The 22,647-nt window shown below is 37.4% G+C and overlaps 1 protein-coding gene across 2 annotated transcripts in view; it reads right to left on the reverse strand.

Moving 5' to 3' along the window:
- Window positions 1-10,833: 10,833 nt before the first annotated feature.
- The window catches only part of LOC147622825 (agamous-like MADS-box protein AGL11), a 55,908-nt gene continuing 44,094 nt past the window's right edge, over window positions 10,834-22,647 (reverse strand). Inside the window, exons 3-8 of one of the 2 annotated variants that reach the window (XM_086822706.1) lie at window positions 20,588-20,649; window positions 20,393-20,492; window positions 20,242-20,283; window positions 11,395-11,436; window positions 11,145-11,326; window positions 10,834-11,064 (exon numbers count right to left, since the gene is read on the reverse strand). In XM_086822706.1, the coding sequence (XP_086678832.1) occupies window positions 11,034-11,064; window positions 11,145-11,326; window positions 11,395-11,436; window positions 20,242-20,283; window positions 20,393-20,492; window positions 20,588-20,649 (459 nt within the window). In that variant the 3' untranslated portion in view covers window positions 10,834-11,033. The remainder of the gene's footprint in view (window positions 11,065-11,144; window positions 11,327-11,394; window positions 11,437-20,241; window positions 20,284-20,392; window positions 20,493-20,587; window positions 20,650-22,647) is intronic. The other variant, XM_086822707.1, reaches the window with a different exon arrangement.

Below are 22,647 nucleotides of genomic sequence, written 5' to 3' on the forward strand. Positions count from 1 at the left end.
TATTTTTGGATATAAAAATCTCCTAGTGTTTAAAATGATTTTCCTTGAAACAGAAATTCAAAAAGAAATTTCCAATGTGCGACTGGAATTAAGCGAAAGTAGGTAAAAAGGACCTTATCCTGAGGGTCCACATTTTTAAAAAAATTTGGATTTAGGTTTCTATGGACCAATAAGATTAATCCAAATGTAGGCAGGAGGTAAATTAAAGAATAAAAGAAATTTTTCCACAAATGAGTAAATACTCACATAAGATGAAGAGTTGCCTAGGGACAAGGTTTATTAGTTGAAAAAGAAGAGATATTTAGAGGAAATGATGCATTTTTGACACCTCAGTGTGGGTCCCCTCATGAAGAAGGCGCCTATTTCACATGTGTGGATGAGTTTTAAACTCACAAATAATGAGATATTTTCATCTCTCCTCTCTCCTGTTTCAACTAGATCCAAAAAGTAAGCTAAACTGACCTAAAAATGGTCAAAAAGTGACCAAACTGATGGGGAAATCTCTAGAATCAGTTTGCTTGGTTAAAGGCTCACTTTTTTCTATAAATAGAAGCCTCCCCCTTTTTAAAAGCTTAATGGTGTTTATGCAGTGTTACTCTGCTTCTGTCCTGAGCCATTTAACATTGAATTTCTTGATAATTCAATTGTTTTTTGGCCTTATCCTCTCCAAGTGAATTTGGTGGGGCCACTCTTGCTCTGCAAACAAGAGTAGAACCCTCAATCCCTCAAGCCAAAGAAAATCTTACAAGCTTCATGTAAGTTTAATTCTTACTTATTGGTGAATTTTTAAATCTATGGTTTTCTCAAATTTTATGCTTTGTAAATGTTGAATTAAAATCTGATGCTATGCCATGAATGGAAAGGCCACCCCCTTCTCTTCCTTACAATTCAGCCCTTCTCAATCCTTGAAAGTTTAATTAAAAGATTGATTAAACTCTTTTCATTATTTACTCTCTTGATTTTTAGAAAATGGAGATATTAGAAATCAAATTGGATTAATTCAAGTCATAAATTGAATGATAAAACTGAGAAATGGTCAGCCATACAAAGGAGGCTATGGAAAAATTTTCTTAAATTTTAGTGGAACTAAAGTTTATCATTAGGTTATTCTAAAAGAGTAATTCCCTTCGTTTGTTTATTCTAAAAGATTTAAATTGAATTTATGCATAGGAAGGATGCATAAAAAATTTATTTTTATTTCAAAAGTGTCATTCTCATTAAAATTGAATTTATGCATAGACAGATGCATAAAAGATTTATTTTTTATTTCAAAAGTGTCATTCTCATTAAAATTGAATTTATGCATAGAAAGATGCATAAAGGATTTGTTTTTATTTCAAAAGTGTCATTCTCATTCAAATTGAATTTATGCATAGAAAGATGCATAAAAGATTTATTTTTATTTGAAGTGCATTCTCATTAAAATTGAATTTATGCATAGAAAGATGCATAAAAGATTTATTTTTATTTGAAAAGTGTCATTCTCATTAAAATTGAATTTATGCATAGAAAGATGCATAAAGGATTTAATTTTATTTCAAAAGTGTTATTTTTCTTAAAATTGAATTATGCATAAATAGATGCGTAAAGAATCTTTATATCAAAAATTAAAATCCTCTTAAATTCTATGTTTTAATTATGTGAATAGAAGTGATGAGAATGTGAGGTGAATAGATGTGATGAGATAAGATGTGAATCAGATAGATGACTGGATAGATGTGATGTGAATAGAAGTGATGAGAATATGAGGCGAATAGATGTGATGAGATAAGATGTGAATCAGATAGATGATTGGATGGATGGGTGTGATGTGAATAGAGGTGATGAGATATGAGGAGAATAGATGTGATGAGATATGAGGAGAATAGATGTGATGAGATAAGATGTGAATTAGATAGATGATTGGATGGATGGGTGTGATGTGATGTGATGTGAATAGATGTGATGAGAATAGAGGCGATGAGATGGGTGTGGTGTGATGTGATGTGATGTGAATAGAGGTGATGAGATGTGAGGCGAATAGATGTGATGAGATAAGATGTGAATCAAATAGATGATTGGATGGATGGGTGTGATGTGAATAGAGTGATGAGATGTGAGGTGAATAGATGTGATGAGATAAGATGTGAATCAGATAGATGATTGGATAGATTTGATGTGAATAGAAGTGATGAGAATATGAGGTGAATAGATGATTGGATGGATGGGTGTGATGTGAATAGAGTGATGAGATGTGAGGTGAATAGATGTGAATTAGATAGATGATTGGATAGATTTGATGTGAATAGAAGTGATGAGAATATGAGGTGAATAGAAGTGATATGAGGTGAATAGATGTGATGAGATAAGATGTGAATTAGATAGATGATGATTGGATGGATGGATGTGATGAGATAAGATGTGAATTAGATAGATGATGATTGGATGGATGGATGTGATGTGAACTAGGTAGATGCGATGTGAACTAGGTAGATGATGATTGGATGGATGGATGGATGTGAACTAGGTAGATGCGAATGGATGGATGGATGTGATGTGAATAGAAGTGATGAGAATATGAGGTGAATAGATGTGATGAGATGTGATGGGAATTAGATAGATGAGAAGAATGGATGGATGGATGTGGTGTGAATGGAGGTGATAAGAATATGAGGTGAATAGATGTGATGAGATAAGATGTGAATCAGATAGATGATGATTGGATGGATGGGTGTGATGTGAATACAGGTGATGAGATGAGAGGTAAATAGATGTGATGTGAATTAGATAGATGTGATGTGAATAGAGGTAATGAGATGTGAGGTGAATAGATGTGAGATGTGATGTGAATCAGATAGATGGGAATGAATGAATGGATGGATGTGATGTGAATAGAGATGATGAGAATGTGAGGTGAATAGATGTGATGAGATGTGATGTGAATCAGATAGATGGGAATGAATGGATGGATTGATGAGAATGTGAGGTGAATAGATGTGATGAGATGTGATGTGAATCAGATAGATGGGAATGAATGGATGGATTGATGTGATGTGAATAGAGGTGATGAGATGTGAGGTGAATAGATGTAATGAGATGTGATGTGAATCAGATAAATGTGAATGAATGGATGAGATGTGATGTCATGTGAATCAGAGTGTAAATGAATGATAAGAGATGTGAGTGAATGTGTATGTGAAGAATGGATGTGAATGAGTATGTGAAAGAATGGATAAGGATGTGTATGTGAAGAATGGATGTGAATGTGTATGAGAAGAATGGATGTGAATAAGTATGTGAAAGAATGGATGTGGATGTATGTGAAAGAATGGATATAGATGTGTATGTGAATGTGTATAAGAAGAATGGATGTGAATGAGTATGTGAAAGAATGGATGTGGATGTATGTGAAGGAATGGATATAGATGTGTATGTGAAAGAATGTGATGTGATGTAAAGAGATGAGATGAAAGAATAAGAATGTGATGTGGATGTAAAGTGATAGATATTAATGTATGGATAGATGCGAGTAGTCGTACATGTGAACAATTGGATGGATGTGGATGAATGAGATGAGATGTGTATGAATGAGATGTGTATGAATGAGATATGATGTGGATAGAAGTGATGTGATATAATGGTGATGAGAATGAATGTGATGGATATGAATGAAAGTGAATGTGATGGATATGAATGAATGTGATGTGATGGGATGTGAATCGGGATAGATGTGAATGAATGACATGTGAGGTAAAATGAATGAGATGTGATGTGAGTGAATGTGATGTGGTCTAAATGGATGAGATGTGGTCTGAATGTGATGTGGTCTGAATGGATGAGATGTGAGTGAATATGATGTGATGAGATGTGGATATGGGTAGACGCGAGTGGATGAGATCTGATGAGGATGGATGTGGATGAATGAGATGAGATGCCATATGAATGAGATATGATGTGGATAGAAGTGATGTGATATAATGGTGATGAGAATGAATGTGATGGATATGAATGAAAGTGAATGTGATGGATATGAATGAATGTGATGTGATGGGATGTAAATCGGGATAGATGTGAATGAATGAGATGTGAGGTAAATGAGATGTGATGTGATGAGTGAATGTGATGTGGTCTAAATGGATGAGATGTGAGTGAATGTGATGTGGTCTGAATGGATGTGGATGAATGAGATGAGATGCCATATGAATGAGATATGATGTGGATAGAAGTGATGTGATATAATGGTGATGAGAATGAATGTGATGGATATGAATGAAAGTGAATGTGATGGATATGAATGAATGTGATGTGATGGGATATAAATCGGGATAGATGTGAATGAATGAGATGTGAGGTAAAATGAATAAGATGTGATGTGAGTGAATGTGATGTGGTCTGAATGGATGAGATGTGAATGTGATGTGGTCTGAATGGATGAGATGTGAATGAATGGATGTGATGTGGTCTGAATGGATGAGATGTGAATGAATGTGATGTGATGAGATGTGGATATGGGTAGATGCGAGTGGATGAGATCCGATGAGGATAAATTGAGGAAAGATGTGATGAGATGAAAATGATGTGATTGGATGAGAATAGGAATACTTATGAGATGAAAATAATGTGATTGGATGAGAATACGAATACTTATGAAATGGTTGTGGAATTAATTAATGTGGTTTGATGTGGAGCAATGTGGAAAGACGAGAGTTTATTATAGAAACTGTATTTTTGAACTGTTTTTAAATGACTGTTTTATGTCAAGAATGGTGAAGAAGCATTTTGACCGTCTTGTGAATGAGGTTGTGGAGACCTAATCTGATAAAGTTGCAACAACTGACGGAGAGTCATTGGAGGACGTCTCGCATAGCAAAGTCGGTCGAGGTCTTGACCAGCCTCGGTTCGATTAAAATGGTGAGCTTCAGGTACGGTGGATGAGGGACCACGGAAGGGGCCTATGAGTGAAGCACTAGGTCACCTGCGAAGGATCCTAGAGGGTGCTGACCATACGGTGCTCGGGCTGCTCTGGGTCAACGACGATACCCACACGTGCTATTGGAACAAGAGTAAGTCTTAGTTATTTTCTGAATTCGGACATGGATCTGGTTGATTGACCTTGCTGGTCCTCAAAACGAATGAGTCCATGGCTCTTTTACATGGATCCGTTGATTGATCTTGCTGATCTTCAACGGAGATTCCATTTTTGATATGTGAATATATTGCCGGTTACTTTGAGCTAGGAACTATCGAAAAGGCTCCTAAGTGGATAGGTGGTGAGCATTCTGGTTGCCAATGATTCTATAGGTACATCCATGAAGGAATGATTGGAAATAAGGATTCAATTGGAGATTTTGAGGATTATGATCACTGACACAATGGTTTCATTAAAAGATTGTTTTTTAAAGATAACTGATTCTGTGAAAAAGACAATTTCCTATTGGGTGTGTAAGTGGTGTGACTAGTTTTAAGTTTGCATGAATATCCAGATAGGGGGCCTGGGAACTCTTTTCCCTGGTACCCGGGACAAAACCTAACCAAATTCTGAATTGGATCCCATCACTACATTGGTTGAGCGGTTGGCTAACCCACGGGACTGGATGGGGTTAGGCTGGACTGATGGATCCCTAAATTGAGACTCAATTCTGTTATGGTACGATAGATGAATAAAATCCCTGATAAAAATTATTCTATGGAAAAGAATCAACGGCTGTGCCTCTCAATGAGAAAAAAAGCGCTGGTCTCTATGATCCAAGTGCAATCTTTTTCCTAGTCTGCCTATGGGACTTACGGGTTCGGTCAGATCAGTTCAGTTAGTTAAGGCTTTTGACTATGTTAGAGAAACATTTATCTTGGAGGAATCGCCCGTGCTTTCCGGACAAGGGAAGTTTTTCCGAGTTTGGTTTTGGAAGAACCAATGGATTAGTATCTTGTAGTACGGATATCCGTGGATGAGGCCCCGGTGTGGGATCGTGCCCCGCGCAAGAAGTGCTACTTCCACTGCTAGCACCCTTGAATTCGTTGCGCAGTGGGGACAGGGATCTTACAGCTGGTATCAGAGCAAATTGGCTAATGAGGATCAACCGAGAAGCCAAAAATGTCAAAAATTTATGAAGAAGCAGTAAAAGATTGTAATTGCGTGATAAAATTCATTCAAATTGTTATTGAGACTGAAATTCATAAATTAGTAATTGGGTCTTCAAATGGAAGTATCACAATTGCATGGAATCCCTGACTTGCTTGAGGTCTAGACATGATGGTATTTACCTTATAATTCCAAGGATCGTATGACTACCCGTATATATCGAGGGTATAACTGCAGCTCTTTACTGGCAGTATATAAGAGTAAATCTAAGACTTGAAATTATAAGCATAAATGCTATCCAGATGATGAATTCAAATGTGGTTGATATGATTTTTGAATTCTAGTTGTTAAGAACTGATGAGTTGATTTGGATTCTGATTGAAAAATAATGATTCTTGAATTTTGATTGAAATGTAATAAGCTGAGCAAAACCATAATGAGGATGAATGGGACGAGTCCCTGTGATGATGTTCATAACTGGAATGACATTAATAACTTCAGCAAACCACTATGAGATTAGTGGATTGTGCTGATAGATTGCTACTGTTAACACTTGACCCACTAGATCAAGTTAAGGGATGTCAAATTAAAAATTTGTATAATTGAAAATTCCCATGGAGGACTGTTCAAGATAGAAAGTTCGGTCTAATGGACCATTATTGTGATAAGGATTTGAATGTTATAATCTGAGTGAATTGTTATCTAATGATGAGTTCTATATAATGGATGTTTATCCTAGGATTCTATTGGGTTCACCAGACTATAAGGAACCCCAAAATCAGTTGGATCTTAAGGAAAAGAGTTATCCTCTAATTTTGTGAGATGAGGACATCTTGCATTTTTTAAGTGGGGTAGGATGTAAGATTTCTCCCTCCAGCCTTTAAGGTGTACAGGTGTAAGAACCTCCCCTTTTGATCTTATAATTATTCCCCTCTTTGAAATAAAAGAAAGATCCTATTTTACCTTGTTTAGGCCTAGAGAGAGAAAATATCTAGAGGGAGGTAATTCAAAATTGAGATATTTTTGGATATAAAAATCCTCCTAGTGTGTAAAACGATTTTCGCTGAAATAGAAATTCAAAAAGAACTTTCTAATGTGCAATTGGAATTAAGTGCTACTTTGTATGCTAATACGATATGCCCAAAGTGCTTCTTTTGCGACTTTTATTCCCAATCGTTTTGGTTTGGCCTCGATTGTCTTGGTCAAGATAGTACATAGGGTTTTATTCATGGTTTCGGCTTGGCCATTGGCTTGGGGGTAGTAGGGGAAGGATTTCATGTGAGTGACCAAGAATGATTGTTGCAAGAATTGTGTAACTTCATTGATGAAGTGTGTGACTTTGTCACACAATCGTAAAGGAGTTTTGCAATGGTTCTTGCATCAGCCTTACGGGTGGCTCTAGCTTTGACCCATTTCATGAAATAGTTCGTGGGGCTGCTATGATGTATTGTGCCTGTGTGTCAATCCATTGGACTAATGGTTCCTACAAACTCAAGGCCCCACTTTTGGATATTCACATGCCCAACTTTCTTATGCCAAATATCAATGTCTGGCACAACCCCTTGACTTTTTGAAAACATGGCAGACTTCAACTCTGGAATGCCCGCACTCAATTTAAACAATCTACCTTCTTTCTTCTCCTTTGCAATTAACTTGCAACAAATTTTGAAGTCCTCAACAAAATGGCCATGTTGATTGAACCTGAATTGCATTCCTTGATCCACCATTTGACCAACAGATGTAAGACTCTTTGTAATTGTTGGCACATACAACACATCTGACATGGTTTTTACTCTACCATCATGCGTGACCAACTGATGTAAGTCTCTTTGTAATTGTTGGCACATACAACACATCTGACATGGTTTTTACTCTACCAACGTGTAATAGGATGTTGAGTATCATCCCCAGTAGCAACATAGCCATGATGTGTAGGCGTCATCTTGTTAAACAACTCACAATGGCATGTCATGTGGTTTGACACTCCAAGATCCATATACCAAATATGATCACTCTCCCTTTGTGATGTCATAGCATGTATCCTCTGTTTTGTGAGGGTTCCAAAACAGTGATTTATCCTCTTTTGCAATGCATCAAATAGCTTCAAATCGATTGTTGTGCTTGCTCCTGTGAGTTGCTATTACATATCACAATTCCACTTATACATGTGTCCTTCACCTAATACATGCATTTACCTCTTTCCAATCAAGCTCTCAAGCTTCCATTAAAGCTTGCAAAAAACCAGAATTTTCACTTGCTTTGGGCAACTCAAATCCTGCTTTGCTTGTGTCAAATCATCACCTGCAATCCGCTCAAGGGTGTTTAGCTTTGCTTACCCGTGGTCCTTAGCTTTCAGATCTGTGGAGTAGGGGTGTGCTCCTAGCTTCTCTTTGCTCCAATCTCCAAGTTCCAATGGATAGCTCCAAAACAGAATTTTTCCCTCTTCTTTACTCACTCACAAAACCCTAATAGAGAGCACCAGGTTCTGATACCATGATAAAAGACTGATAAAGAGAGAGCACACACACAAGAGAGCAAACCCTAATCCATTAGTATAACCCTAACCAAAGAGCGAAGCCATATCCACTTTCACACAATGCATAATAGAAGAGAACTACACACCACACACTAAATGTGTTGTGTTCACACACTAAATAACCCTATCTAATGTCCACAGACTGTGGCCAGCTGGACGCGGCCATTTATTGTCACACACATGCTGCTATCTACCATGCCAGCACATATCGTGCCTAGCTCTAGTTGTCATCAAGCTTGTAATCTCAACAACCATCACACCAAGTAGCAATTGCTTCATTGAGACTAGCCAAGGCCAAGGCACTTATGGATGTGTCTACAACATCTCCACCTCTCTAAACTTGGCTACCTAAAAATATTTTGAGGGTACAACAAAGCTCAGGGGAGTGGGAGTCAAAAAAAGGCTACTGAACTCCAAATCTTTCAAATTGGTTGAACACCCCCTCAAAAGGAAATAGACATACCAATACATCATGAAGAGTACCTAAGCCAAATTCACTCTTATGAAAGCACATTGTCACCTCTTTAGGTGGATGTAAGCACTTCTCAAGAACTCACATGTGCACCATCACCTAGGCCTTCTCAACATAGCATTTGGAAAGGATGGTTACATAATCAAGCTTACACCAAAAGTGAGTAAAGAAAAAACTTGAGGTGGTGACCCAAGGAAATAGTCACATCTTTCTTAAAACCCTCTAAGGCACCATACACCCAGACATTCACCACGTTCACATCAAGAGGGAGCTTGTTGGAAAATTTAAAACCATAAAAAGTGGTATTGGCCCAGTATGTATAGCATTAATACTTTGTACATAGCTTAAACATTATTTATTTCTTTCATATCACAAAAATACCCAAAAAAAATAAAAAACAAAAAAAAAGAGTAAGAGAAGAGAGTAATAATCAAATGACAAGCAAGCACATACTTTCATAGTCTTGGCTAATCAACATGTATAGAGCTTTCCTAGAGGATTTTTCTTTCAGGTCTATCATGATGCGACAACAAAGTCTTCTACAAGCAGACACCTACACAAAAATCTTCATTTTTGACAAATAGCTACAAAGTCCTTCACTAACATCAAGAGAAAAAGGATAAGCAATGACTTCATGAGCTTCAAGTTGAACAGGTCTATTCGAAACTCGCTCTTCATACATCTCTTTTTTGCATTCTATACTTCAATTGTTCCCTTAAAGAGCATAATTTCATTACACTGGACTAGTTTGCCTTTCTCTTAGTAGCTTCTAAGATAAATATTAATGCTAGCATCTTTTCTTTTAAATCAACCTAGTCTTATGATTATGTATCTAAAGATAAAGAATGCCAAAGGAGTATGCCAAGTACTCCACTTTATATTTATCAAACCATCTTTAGCTATATTTTAGCTCTCTAGGTAATGTGTGAGTGAAAAAGATGGTTGTTAAAATATTAAAAAAATATAAAAATAAAACAAAAGAAAACAATTTTAAAAAAACATGACCAAGAAGATAGCCATCACCATGTGAAATCCTGGTAGGTATTTGGAAAACTAGCAATGGTACCATAAGACCGATGCCTTGATTTCTCATAGGGTGGAACCTTGTGTCTTTGCGTCACTATAAAACCATTGTCGTCAAAGGCCCTTAGCAATTCTTGATATCCTTGGCGGGAGTCACTAGGCCATTGCTCTGGTCTCTACGGGATGGTAGCTTATCACTCTTCATTTCACAAAAGAAACAAAAAAGAAGAAGAAATAATAATAATACTTTTGTTATGTAAGTAACTGTCTAATCACATGCAATTTTACTTCCAGAGCCAACATATAGCTTTAGATGGTTTGTATGCGCGTCATTGTGCTTAAGACCGTGGTCATAACCATAGGCATATTTTTTTAACTCAGTTCATGAATAGTAAACTTGTACCTATTGAATAGTAGACTTGTACCTATTTCTAAGTTTGATCCGCATATTAATCTTCAACTTTGTAGCATCTTTGGGAAGGTTAACCAGTCTTATCCCTGATTTCATAATTTCTTGTTCAGCTATTTCCTTGTTAACTTTTGCTTGTTGCTCAAGAACATGTTACTCATTATTAATGTTGCCATGCAGATCATCCCAAGCCTTGCATTCTTTTCTTCCTGTGACCTCAAATCTTCTTCAACCACATCTTCCGAGGACAAAGTCTACTAAGTGATGTCGAAAACTTCTATGACACCGCGCGCAGTGGTATGTTTTTTCAAGGAAAACAAAAAAAGTTTGGAAAATAAGAAAAAAAAAACTCTAAAGTGTCCGTGTATGTCAAAAGCTACTGCTATCTTACATAACTTGTTCAAGGAGGCGATCACCATATCCTATATATATAATACAGTAACAAGGTGGAAAGCATATATTTTGTTGCCAGCAAACACCGTCTTGATCTCTGCCTTCTGAGATGAGTGTGCCATATTCATGCACCAATATGGTGTTACTGTGCATTTCTTGGAAAGAGCCCGAGCCTGGGAGCATGACAAGCGGTTTGAGATTCACATTTAGCTGCTTTTGAAGCTTGAAAACATGCTGTAATCACAAGATGTACCCCAGCTGTAAAGAAACGGCCGCACAGTCTTCTTGGGTTGATGATCTGGGAGCTCCCCCTCCATGAGAGCAGCGTCCTGTGGAAGATGAGCCGGTGCTGGCCGGACACGCTTGGATGCTCTCATCAGTGCACAAAGCTTGCGAGGGAAGACTTCCCGCCTTTAATGCAGTCGCCTCAGCAAGCTGCAGCCGCCCATCCAACCATAGCGTCACATGCGTTCCATACAACTACAAATAATTAAGAACCTTACCTTGAGCTTTAGCAGATTGTTCTCTTCCCAAAGAGTTGCTTCCTGCCCAAGCAAAGAGGAGAGCAATATTCAATCTCTCTTTTTTTTCTTCTTCTTTTTTTTTTCTTTTCTTTTTTTTGCAATTTCATACATTAGCCTAAAAACCCCCCAAAAAAAAATGTATTAAAGTTATTCCCTCTGTGTAGAGTCTTGCACTATTATTCTCACTATTCTTACCTTTGTCATAGCATTCACACACTTGTTACTTTGTAGCCATGAGACAGGAGTGTATAAGGAGGGGAGCATACTGCTATTTTGCAGTTTAGCGGGTCCCCACTAGTTCTTTATACATACGTGTTACTTTGTAGCCATGAGAGCCCCCCAAAAAAAATGTATTAAAGTCATTCTCTCTGTGTAGAGTCTTGCACTATTATTCTCACTATTCTTACCTTTGTCATATCATTCACACACTTGTTACTTTGTAGCCATGAGACAAGTCTTATACTATTATTCTCACTATTCTTACCTTTGTCATAGCATTCACACACTTGTTACTTTGTAGCCATGAGACAGGAGTGTATAAGGAGGGGAGCATACTGCTATTTTGCAGTTTAGCGGGTCCCCACTAGTTCTTTATACATACGTGTTACTTTGTAGCCATGAAACAGGAGTGTATAAGGAGGAGGGGAGCATACTGCTATTTTGCAGTTCAGCGGGTCCCCAACTAGTTCTTTATACACGAAGAATTATTATGCATGCGTGTGTTATCAATTATCTATATTCTTTTTCCAACACTACTGGAAATCTTGCTCAATAATGCTAGTCCAATGTTGTAGCTCTAATATGTGTGTGTGTGTGTGTGTGTGTTTGTGTGTGTGTGTGTGTGAGTCTTAACTCATGCCACTATTCACATGCCTTTAGAAGCATGTCCAACAACACCTTAAAATGTCCAAAATATTGTTTTTGCACTCATGTTTAAGGGCATATCAAGTTTGCAAAAATGGTCAACTCTTTGATTAAGTTCCATTGCCTCATATAAGGTACAAAAATAGAAAATCTTTAGGGATACACAAAAAGGTAAATTGAAGGAGTGTTTATACCAGTTCCTTGATAGAGAATTTACAATGCAATTTTACACACTAAATGGATAATCTCACTAATTACCCAAAGAAAATCACTTTGTGTTCTCATGAAAATGTCACATGCATGCTCAAATGTAGTTTGATAAAAAAACTATATATTATTAAGGCATCATTTTTCTATGAATGATTTCTATGTATAAGGCCTCATTTCTCGATGAATGATTTTTATGTGTAGGGTCTCTTCCAAATTTAAACAAGGAAATTAAATGATCTAAGTTAAATATTTATAACTCCCTCATTTCAACTCAAATGTCCTTGCCATGTTGTAGGCAATAAATCCTCATAATAAAGAGCTTAAATTGTTTTTAAATATATTAACATTGTTTTTTCTATAATCTTTTACAAGTTAAAAGGGAAAAACAAAAGACAAAACCTTTTATTTGTGGCACTAGTCTTTTGCACTTGAAGTGTTAATTTGTGACACTTTAAGTGATAAGGGGCTAGGGAATTGATAAGGTGATGTGGTTGTAAGTTCAATTTTTTAAATTAAAAAAAATCTAATTTTCATTGAGCTTTTACTTTACCTTGAATATAGAGGTTTTTAAAAGAAACATTAAAAGAAAAACTAGTAATTTGTAATGAAATGATAACTGCTAAAGAAATTTCGGGATTATAAATTTGTATGTGGTGTGTCTATAGAGAATAATTTTGTTTTATTGGATAATTAAAGGTTTAATTTTATCCTCAAAGAGCCTCCAAATTAATGAAATATGCTTTATTTATCTTAACACTAGTTTGTTACTTAGACATTCAAGTGTCTTAAGACACTTTTATGTTCTAAAAATCTTTTAGAAAGTTTCTAGTATATTTTATGAGGCTTTTCTTATTGGAATTTCATATATATTAGAAAAGAATCTAGGAAAAAATATATTTGTTATCAAGTTAGACATTTCCATGCCACTCAAATAACTCTATGAATTGGTTGAGATATCACAGAAAAACATGGCATTTTGATTATTTTAGTTTTATTAATGAAAATGACTCTCCTATACATACACATGACTTGAATGATTCCCCGTCATAAACAATTTACTACACTTGTGATGATGGAGCTTTTTTCCTTCAAGTTTTATTAAATTCTTTAGAAAAGTGGGTGTTGAGTGAGATGTTTTGATACCTTGGTCATTTTATTGAATTCTCTAGAAAAGTGGGTATTGAGTGAGATGGTTGTCATTTTATCTACATATTTACGTGACATGAAAATGCCTAATTTAACAATGAATATTTTTTCCTATTTATAGGAGCATTTGAAAAACCCCTTAAAGGACACTTTTATTTCATGTAAAGGTAGCAAACTAATGTTAAAGACACAATAAGCCTATATAGTCTTGGTAATAGGCTTTGAAGGTGTAAGGAATGTGGAAGAATTGGCAACTTTAGGTGGCAAAAGAAAAAGGAGATAACCAAGTAGAAGAAGAAGTTAGCAAAGCAGTAGAGAAGGTGGAGTAAAGTAGTAGAAGGACTAGCACATGTGGGAAAAGTAAGCAAATTTGAAATGACAAGGTTAAACAAAAGAAATAGAATAGAAAAGGCTACCTGTGGAACATAATAGGGTAGGTTAGAAGCAAGTCATTAGCAATAGGGTAAGTTAGCACATCATTAGCAACAATAGAAGAACCAGTCATCTCTCTTATATATAAGTCCTCACATAACTATAACAAGGGAAGTCTCTAGAAACTATGTTGTCAACTCTGTGTCACCATTCAATTGGCATAGACTTTTGGGAGACTTGAGTTTTAGTGCTTTTTTATCAATAGCCTTTTGGAAAATCCAAGCACTCTACAACTCACATGACAAATATAAATTATAAACTTATCTATGTTCTTCTCATTGAGCATTGTATGTGTGTTATTTCAGCTCCATTATGTGAGCTAACATTTTATCAAAGCCATCATCAAGTCTTTAGTGCTTTTCAAGTTTCTATTGAAGCATTGAGTATTGTATGTGTGAGTTCAGCTCCATTATGTGAACTAACATTGGTATCAAAGTCATCATCAAGTCTTTAGTGTTTTTCAAGCTTCCATTGAAGCTCTTTATTTGAGAAAGGAAAGAAGGTTACTATTTGTTCTCTAAAAGATTGAAGGAGGTGGCTCTAATAGTAGCTAATAAGTGTAGGAATAATTAGGGTTAGGGTTAGCATAGCTATGGAGGCTCAAAGATGTAACCATGGTTAACTGTGTTGAAGCAGTCAGTGGTGAGAGAGAGAGAAGAGAGAGAAATACAAGGATAGAGAGAGAAAGAGTACATGACTAATTGACGTGGTGAGATAGATGATTATCTTAGTTGATTTTTCAATGAAGTACATGTACAGGTCTAGTATAAAGATTCTCTTTGACTTGACATCATTGCTTATGTCATCACCCACGCAAATATCTAGATATTATTATGACCCGTGGTTTTTACACACACATACACATAAGTGGATACAAACTAGACAAGATGGACATACAAACATGGGTACAAACATGTATGGTAGGACATGTATAAACACAAGATGGAAACTCACACATGAGACTTTGAAATACAAAAAAACCCCCCTTCGAAGCAAAGGTGGAAGTGTGATAAGGAAATTTCACTAGGCAAGCATACACATGCTCCAATGTTGGTCTAAACTTGGCATGTTCTAGCTATAGGCTCAGAGGCTCATGTAACTTGGCTAAGAGGCTGGTAAGATTGGCTCAGAGGTTGGTGAGCTTGGCATCAATAGGTTCAGAGTCTTAACACTAGCATGGCTCAAAGGCCTATGTAACTTGGCTCTCAAAGGTTGGTAAGCTTTGTTAAGATTTATGGTACCTCCTACAAGAAGCTAATTACTCTAATGACACACTAACCGCACACTAACGACACATGATTTATTTAAACCTATGATGGATGGTGCCTAAGTGCACTCATAATGATGAGTGTACGCATTAGACTCAGGCACAATTAGGTCACAAGCTTAAGACTTGTACTCATAAAGAGGCTTGAGATGTGTGCAAGTGCTTCATACTTCCATTGCTTGAAAATTACCCCTTTTATATGGGTAGAGTACATCTTTTCTTGGTCCATGCATATGTGGGATAATCCACTTTTGCCATATGGCTTCATTCTCACCTACTCACTCTCTGCCTCTACATGTGCTCTATGGCACCACACTTCTCAACACCACGTGGGATAATCCACTTTTGCCATATGGCTTCATCCTCACCTACTCACTCCCTGCCTCTATGGTACATCTCTTTTAGATTCTATGGTATATCTCTCTCCTCCCTCCCTACCACAATGTAATCTCTATCCTTCTTCTTGGTGCCTCTAAACCTCTTGAATCCTCCCCTCTAACTCCTCTAAACCTCCTTCTTCTTCACTCCTTTCAAACCTCCTAACTCCTCTCAATCTCTATCCTTCTTCTTGACTCCTCTGAACCTCCTGACTCCTCTCCTCTGGCCCCTTTAAACCTTTTGACTCTGTAGCATCTTCCTCCTCTGACCTTGCTTTCTCTACTTCCTCCCAACTGACTCCTCTTCTCTGATTCCTGCGTGCTTCCCTTACTCCTCTCTCATGATTCCTCTTGTTGACTCCTTCCTTCTCCTCCTGACTCCTCTCCTCTGGCCCCTTTAAACCTTTTGACTCTGTTGCATCTTCCTCCTCTGACCTTGCTTTCTCTACTTCCTCCCAACTGACTCCTCTTCTCTGATTCCTCCGTGCTCCCCTTACTCCTCTCTCATGATTCCTCTTGCTGACTCCTTCCTTCTCCTCCCTCGGCTCTACTTCCTCTCAATTCATTGCTCCCCTCTAGTTACTCTCGCATGATTCCTTTCCCCTAAATTTCTTCCACCTGACTCCTCATTACTGATTCCTTGCACAATCACTTCTACCGGAATCCTTAAAAAAATATGAATCCTTATCCCCACCTAATCTTATTTCTATATGAACATTCTGCATCCTCTCTTTACCTCCTCCGATTCCTCTAATTCCATGCCTTCCCAAATTCCTCCGGCAACCCCTTTCCATGGTCGAAAGACAAACTCTCCATTCATTCATACTATCCACACACATGCGGAATGCATTTCGATTGCATCTTCGAGCCTGACAAACTTATTAGCATGAACAGCAATTAAACACCACGCTGGGGGGGGGGGGCGACAGTGCATTAGCTACAGGCATGACTATGTTAGGAAGGCAACAAATGGCCACGTTTACTTTCTTGGTCGAGCTTACTTTTTTGGCCAGGTTTACTTTTTCGGACTGGTTTACTAAAGTAGCTATCTCATAGAATTCTTTCTGACCTATGCCCTTGATTCTGGCCTCCGAAGTTTGACGCAAAGGGGACATAATTCCTGATGTGGAGTCAATACTGTGGAATCCTACCCCACAAAAAAAAATCATCTTTTTACATCAGCATGCTCGAATTCCTTGTGGTTTTTTTTTCTTTCCTCATCAAGGACTGTGAGAACTCTAGTGGTGGGCAACCTATAGCCACCAACAAGGGTGCCCACAGTGGGACAACTCAATAGATTCAACCAAAGCCATAGTGCAGCATCATCATTGAAGGTGTCACCACCACACTGTTGGTGCATTGCCACTCATTAACGACGTCTTCCAGATATAGTAGATTCCGTGTGATGCCACACTAACACTCTAGTTACGCCATGCCAAGGGCATCTCCAGAGATAGTAGATGCTGCCTACTCCACGGCAAGCCTATATGATCACAGGACCAAGCCTGTGCATGGCCTCGTCTCTGGCTTTCTGTCTCTCAGACATTCCTGTTGCACACCTCTTCTCACACCTTGTAGTCTATTCTACAATCACTTGTATTAGGCTGAGCTACACATCGTCTCTCTCTTCACTACTATGACCACTACTAAGTGTGCATGGTACAATGACAACTTGTATCAGTGTTCTCATAATAGTACAAGTGTCTTGTTCCTCTTTGCAGTCTTGTCTCCTTTGTGTTGTGTTTCATTCTGTTTATCTTTTGTATTTGTAGTGAGTAGGGAGGATTCCGGACATATTGTCCACCCAGCGAGAGAGCCCATCACTTAGTGTACTGAGCAACTTACCCTACTATAAAGGGTAAAAATACCCTTAGTGTAAAGGGCTAATCAAAGCCCTTGTCCCCCGTTAATGCTCCACTTTTATGGTATTGTGCATGGGTTTGAGGAGGGATTGGGGGGGCTGGCTGGGTCAAGGCCACCTACCCACATGTGTCTACTCTGTTTGTGCTCATTTTTTTATAAAGGGCAAGGTTAAGTGCAACTATTGTGGCACAAGCAATCACTTAGAGAAGGATTTCTTCTTGAAAAAGAAGACTTTACATGCAATGAAGAAGAAGGAGAACTTTCCTCAAGAAAACCTTGCCCAAGAAGATTGGACATTCTAAAACATTAAAAACCCTTTAGGGCATTCAAACCCTATTTGTGTAAAAAGATCATCGATTATTAAATGGTGAAAATCTATGTATCAAAATAGGTCCATTTATTAGAGGGATGGGGGAGTATGTTGTGAGTTCAAGCATTACCCAATTAGAGAAGCTGTTTAGCCAAATGTGTAAGAGCCCAAAATAACCTTAATAGTATCAATCATGCATTATAAAAGCAAATGTCAATCATGCAATGTAAAAACAAACAGGACCAATCAAGGAAAATGGATTGCCAAGATGGTCTACAAAAAAAGAAAGAGGCGTAAAAAATCATAAAACAACTACAAAAGATAAAAGAGGACATGGAGATGCCTAAACGAAACATCCATTGCAACATCGGGTGATGATGGACTGTGTACCAAGAAATGAAAAGACAATGAATATGCCAAGAAACAAAGCACACTGTGAGGCCAAGGTGGCAATGAAAAAATCACCTATACTCGAGATAATAAAGCTCAAAAGTTGGCAAAATCTCAAAAAGAATCCAATAAAAAGACAAGGATAACCAGGAGATCCACTACAATGGACTGTGCACCAATAAATGAAAAGATAATGAAAATGCTAAGGAAAAGAAGAACACTATGAACAAATCACCTATACTCAAGGAATAATGCTTGAAAGTTGGAAAACTCTTAGAAAAAATAAAATCAAAAGCTGAAATTCCTAGGGAAGATGAGATTCATAAGGAAGAACAAAAGCAAAGCTCAAGAGGCCAATGAGATAACAAGAAAGTGTGAGGTAGTCAAAGAAAGCTTAAGAGTCTTCAAGACAACAAGGTAGTCAAAGAAAAGCTGAGAAATTGAGAACAGAAGTGTGGACACCAAAGCAATGATCGAGATAAGGAATCAGAAAGAATCATGCCAAGTAAGAAAACAAGCGAGAAGTGTGAGGAAGACATTTGCAAAGATGAAGAAAAAAAAAGGAAAGGAGAAGAGTCCTGATCAAGATTGGGAAAAAGAAAAGAATGAGAAGCAAGAATTAAAGAAAGAACAGACAGAAAGGGTAGCAAGAAGGAAGAACAAATAATTCGTAAAGATGAAGAAAACAAGGAAAGGAGGAGATTTAAACATAAATTTAAATGACTACTACTCCAAAGCTTTTCTACCTTGAATCCCTGTAAAACTCATGCTATGGACATCCATGATTTGATTTATCAACCATATCAACAAGCACTATTACAACATTTGTATTCTCTTTGCTCTTTCTTTCCTAGTCATGCATAACTCGTCAATTGCTCCTATTTCTTTCTATTGATATATTATTCAGGGTAGTGATATATCCATTAATTAGGGCCCACAAGCAGGCACTAATTAATGGATATGCTAAGGTTCAACCCCAATGTTTGAACCTTAGCGTGTTCCCTCTCCATGATAGGTGGGGCACTAATTAATGGATATGCTAAGGTTCAACCCCAATGTTTGAACCTTAGCGTGTTCCCGCTCCATGATAGGTGGAGCTAGAATGCCTCTCAGCCCCGCGAGAGACAGAGAGAGAGGGGGCCTGCTATGTGGTCAAGGACATGTCGCACGCTAGAGAGAGAGAGTGCCTACTCTGTCCAAGAGAGAGACAAAGCATGCTCTCTCTGTGATACAGTGCGCACAAGAGAGACAGTGAGAGCCTTCTCTCTCGAGGATAGAGAGAGAGAGAGAGAGAGAGAGAGAGAGAGAGAGTAGACAGAGTAGAGAGAGAGAGAGAGAGAGAGAGAGAGAGAGAGAGAGAGAGAGAGAGAGAGAGAGAGAGAGAGAGAGAGAGAGAGAGAGAGAGTAGACAGAGTAGACAGAGAGAGAGAGAGAGAGAGAGAGAGAGAGAGAGAGACAAAGTAGACAGTTTTTTTTTTTTCAAGCTTCCATCTCAAAGGTTGGATCCCTTGTCAAAAAAGAAATTAATAGAGAAAAGAAATTTGGGACCCATATTTAGAAGAGTCCATCATGTTATGAACTTGAAGTCTATCTCATTCCAAGAGTACTCCAAAAATCATTGATTATAATTTCTTGGACTTCGAAGTCAAAGGTTGGCTTTCTAATAGGCAACTTAGGAGGCTACATTGGAAAAAGATAACATAGATAAGACAATATGCATTAAAAAGATTTTTGGTACTTAAAAAAAACTAGTCTTAAATTTTCTCTTATAAAAATATTATAACACTTGATAGAATAATGTTCCTACACACTACCTAATGTGTCTCTCATAGAGTTCTTTTATTGTTCTATTTTCCTTAATTATGCAAGCTTTATCTCTCATGTGATAAAAAACATATGAGAGACTAGTAATAATATTTACCAATTTGTGTATATTAGAAAAAAATATTTTGTCCCACGAAGCTTACCCTTTCTTGCATTTCATGAGATTCTTTTTGTAATAGTTGTGCCTGCATCAGCAAATATAAAAATTATTTCATATGAAGTAAAAAGATCCTTTAATATAATGAACACCATTTCTTTCACATAAAACTTTACTAAAATAAAATATATGCTTGCCTTCTTGCCTCTTGTCTTGTTTAGTGCAATGTCAAGTCTACTTTCAATCTTTTGTATCTCATTGAGACTCAAGGACATGAGATTCTCACCTTGCATGTAGCTAAGAAATTTTTAAAAACAAGTGTCATAATTCCTTAGAGTAAAAATTTAGTTTATTTGTGGTGACTTTCAAGTCTATGAAGGTTATGTGGGTACCTTTGTAGTCTCTCTAGGTAGCATATCTGTTGCCTTAGAAGGAATACTTCACGTCTCCAATACTATTTCAAACACACAAAAACAAATGACTTCAAATTTATTTAAACTAGAAAGTCGAACATAATCACAAGTGTGTTTTCTTAGACAAAAATAAAATTTCATGATATTGCTACTTGAATTAGGGGGCTTTTTAGGCAAGATTTGAAATATAAATGCAAAACATTTTGTGTTGTATGTATGCATGCATTTATGTAATAACGTTTAACATATTACATGTGTTTTATTTTATATATGTAAACATATTATTCATTCATATTACTAAATAAATAGGGGTGTATTTTTTGGGCTTTTTAGCAAGCTTCCAAGACAAAATCACAAGCTTTTCTAGTTTCAGTGTTTTTTTTTCTTTCACCAAGAATGGTGTTTGGAAGTACAACATTTTTTAAAGTTTTTATGTCTATATTCATCATATATATTATACGATAATAGTGTGCTAAGGTCATCAAATCAAGAAAGAAATAGGAACTCACACATGAGGATATTATTAGATTTAGTTTGAATAGACATGTGTTGATGGGCATCTCCATATTGTGAGCTCCCTTGGAAGACATAATGATTTGTGTCTAGTGTGTTGGCACGCCTACAACTTGAGCACGTGGACATAAGCTTATATATGTGCATTGTGTGTTGGCATGCCTACAACTTGATCACGTGGACATAAGCTTGTATATGTGTGTTGTGTTGGCATGCATACAACTTGAGCACATGGACATAAGCTTGTATATGTGTGTTGTGTGTTGGCACGCCTACAACTTGAGCACATGGACATAAGCTCGTGATTCATGTGTGGACATGGTTCTAGTTTGGTTCAGTGGTCAAGTTGACTAAGGTTGGCCATCCCAAACCACTATAAATAGGACCCTTAGATTTTGTATTCACATATCACCCATGAGAGTCATGTGAGAGTAGGATCTAGATCTTTGTAAGCGCTAGTTTGTATTTTTGGTCTTGATGTTGTTGCATAATCCATTGTCATATATTCATACATGGTATCATAGCCTAAGCTTTGATGAGCTTGACTCTTGCGTTTCTTTTTGGTGGGTGGAACCCGGCAGCAAGAGCTATACATGGGGGTGTGGTTGTAGGCCATGGCAGCACATCGATGGCAACAAAGGCAAGGTAGCCAAACTACACAGAGAGCATGGTAGGGCTAACATTGGCTTGTTTCTGGGCTATTCCATGACCATTGGCTAGGTTGATTTCTTGCTATTCATGGTGGCTTATCTTTCACACACTGGTGGCTTTTCACACCACTAGGACGATGACTGTCCGTGGCTTGGAGGTGAGGGTGGAGTAAGATGTGGATGATTCACACTTGCTTGGAGGTGAGAATGGGGTAATATGTGGATGATTCACACTTGTTGGCACTTCTTCACTTTTAGGAGAAGTTGAGAGACCATTTTGGGCATTAGGATCTTTATGCTTAGAGGGTGTTCATGATGCAAGAAGTATCTTAGGAATGTTGAATGTTGTGTATGGGGAACTAGCCAAAGGTGACAAGACAAGACAATGCAAGATTAATGAAAATGGATTGGGATTGCTCAATTTTTCTCAAACAGAGGCGGTTGTGGCTTTATGGTAGTCCAAACACAATGCTAAGATTGAGAGCACCAATGTGAGTCCTTGGTATAGATCTAGACATAATTTTTCATGAGGTCCTTTTACATTTTCTTCTCTGGGCAAGATAGAGCTACAACCTAGAGTTTGGAAGAGATGAAAGATGGTGACATCTCTATTACTGAAGCACCTACACGGATATGAACCCAGTTTGCTATGTGGTTGTGCATTGATCGATCATGGTTTAGCTTACTATACTAAGCAAAACATGTTTGTCCTTGGTGGAAGTCCACATGGCAATGGTATTTAGATTAGTCGTATGTCGAAAGCTCAAAGTTTGAGTTAGCACATGATTAGTGACACTCCTAGAGCATGTTTTTTCTCACATGGTTTTGTTCCTTCCTCTACAAATTCCAAGATATATACATGGTACCAGAAGGTTG

The sequence above is a fragment of the Cibotium barometz genome, chromosome 28 (genome assembly GCF_041138505.1).
Source record: "Cibotium barometz isolate CiBa-2024 chromosome 28, ASM4113850v1, whole genome shotgun sequence".
Taxonomy (NCBI): domain Eukaryota; kingdom Viridiplantae; phylum Streptophyta; class Polypodiopsida; order Cyatheales; family Cibotiaceae; genus Cibotium; species Cibotium barometz.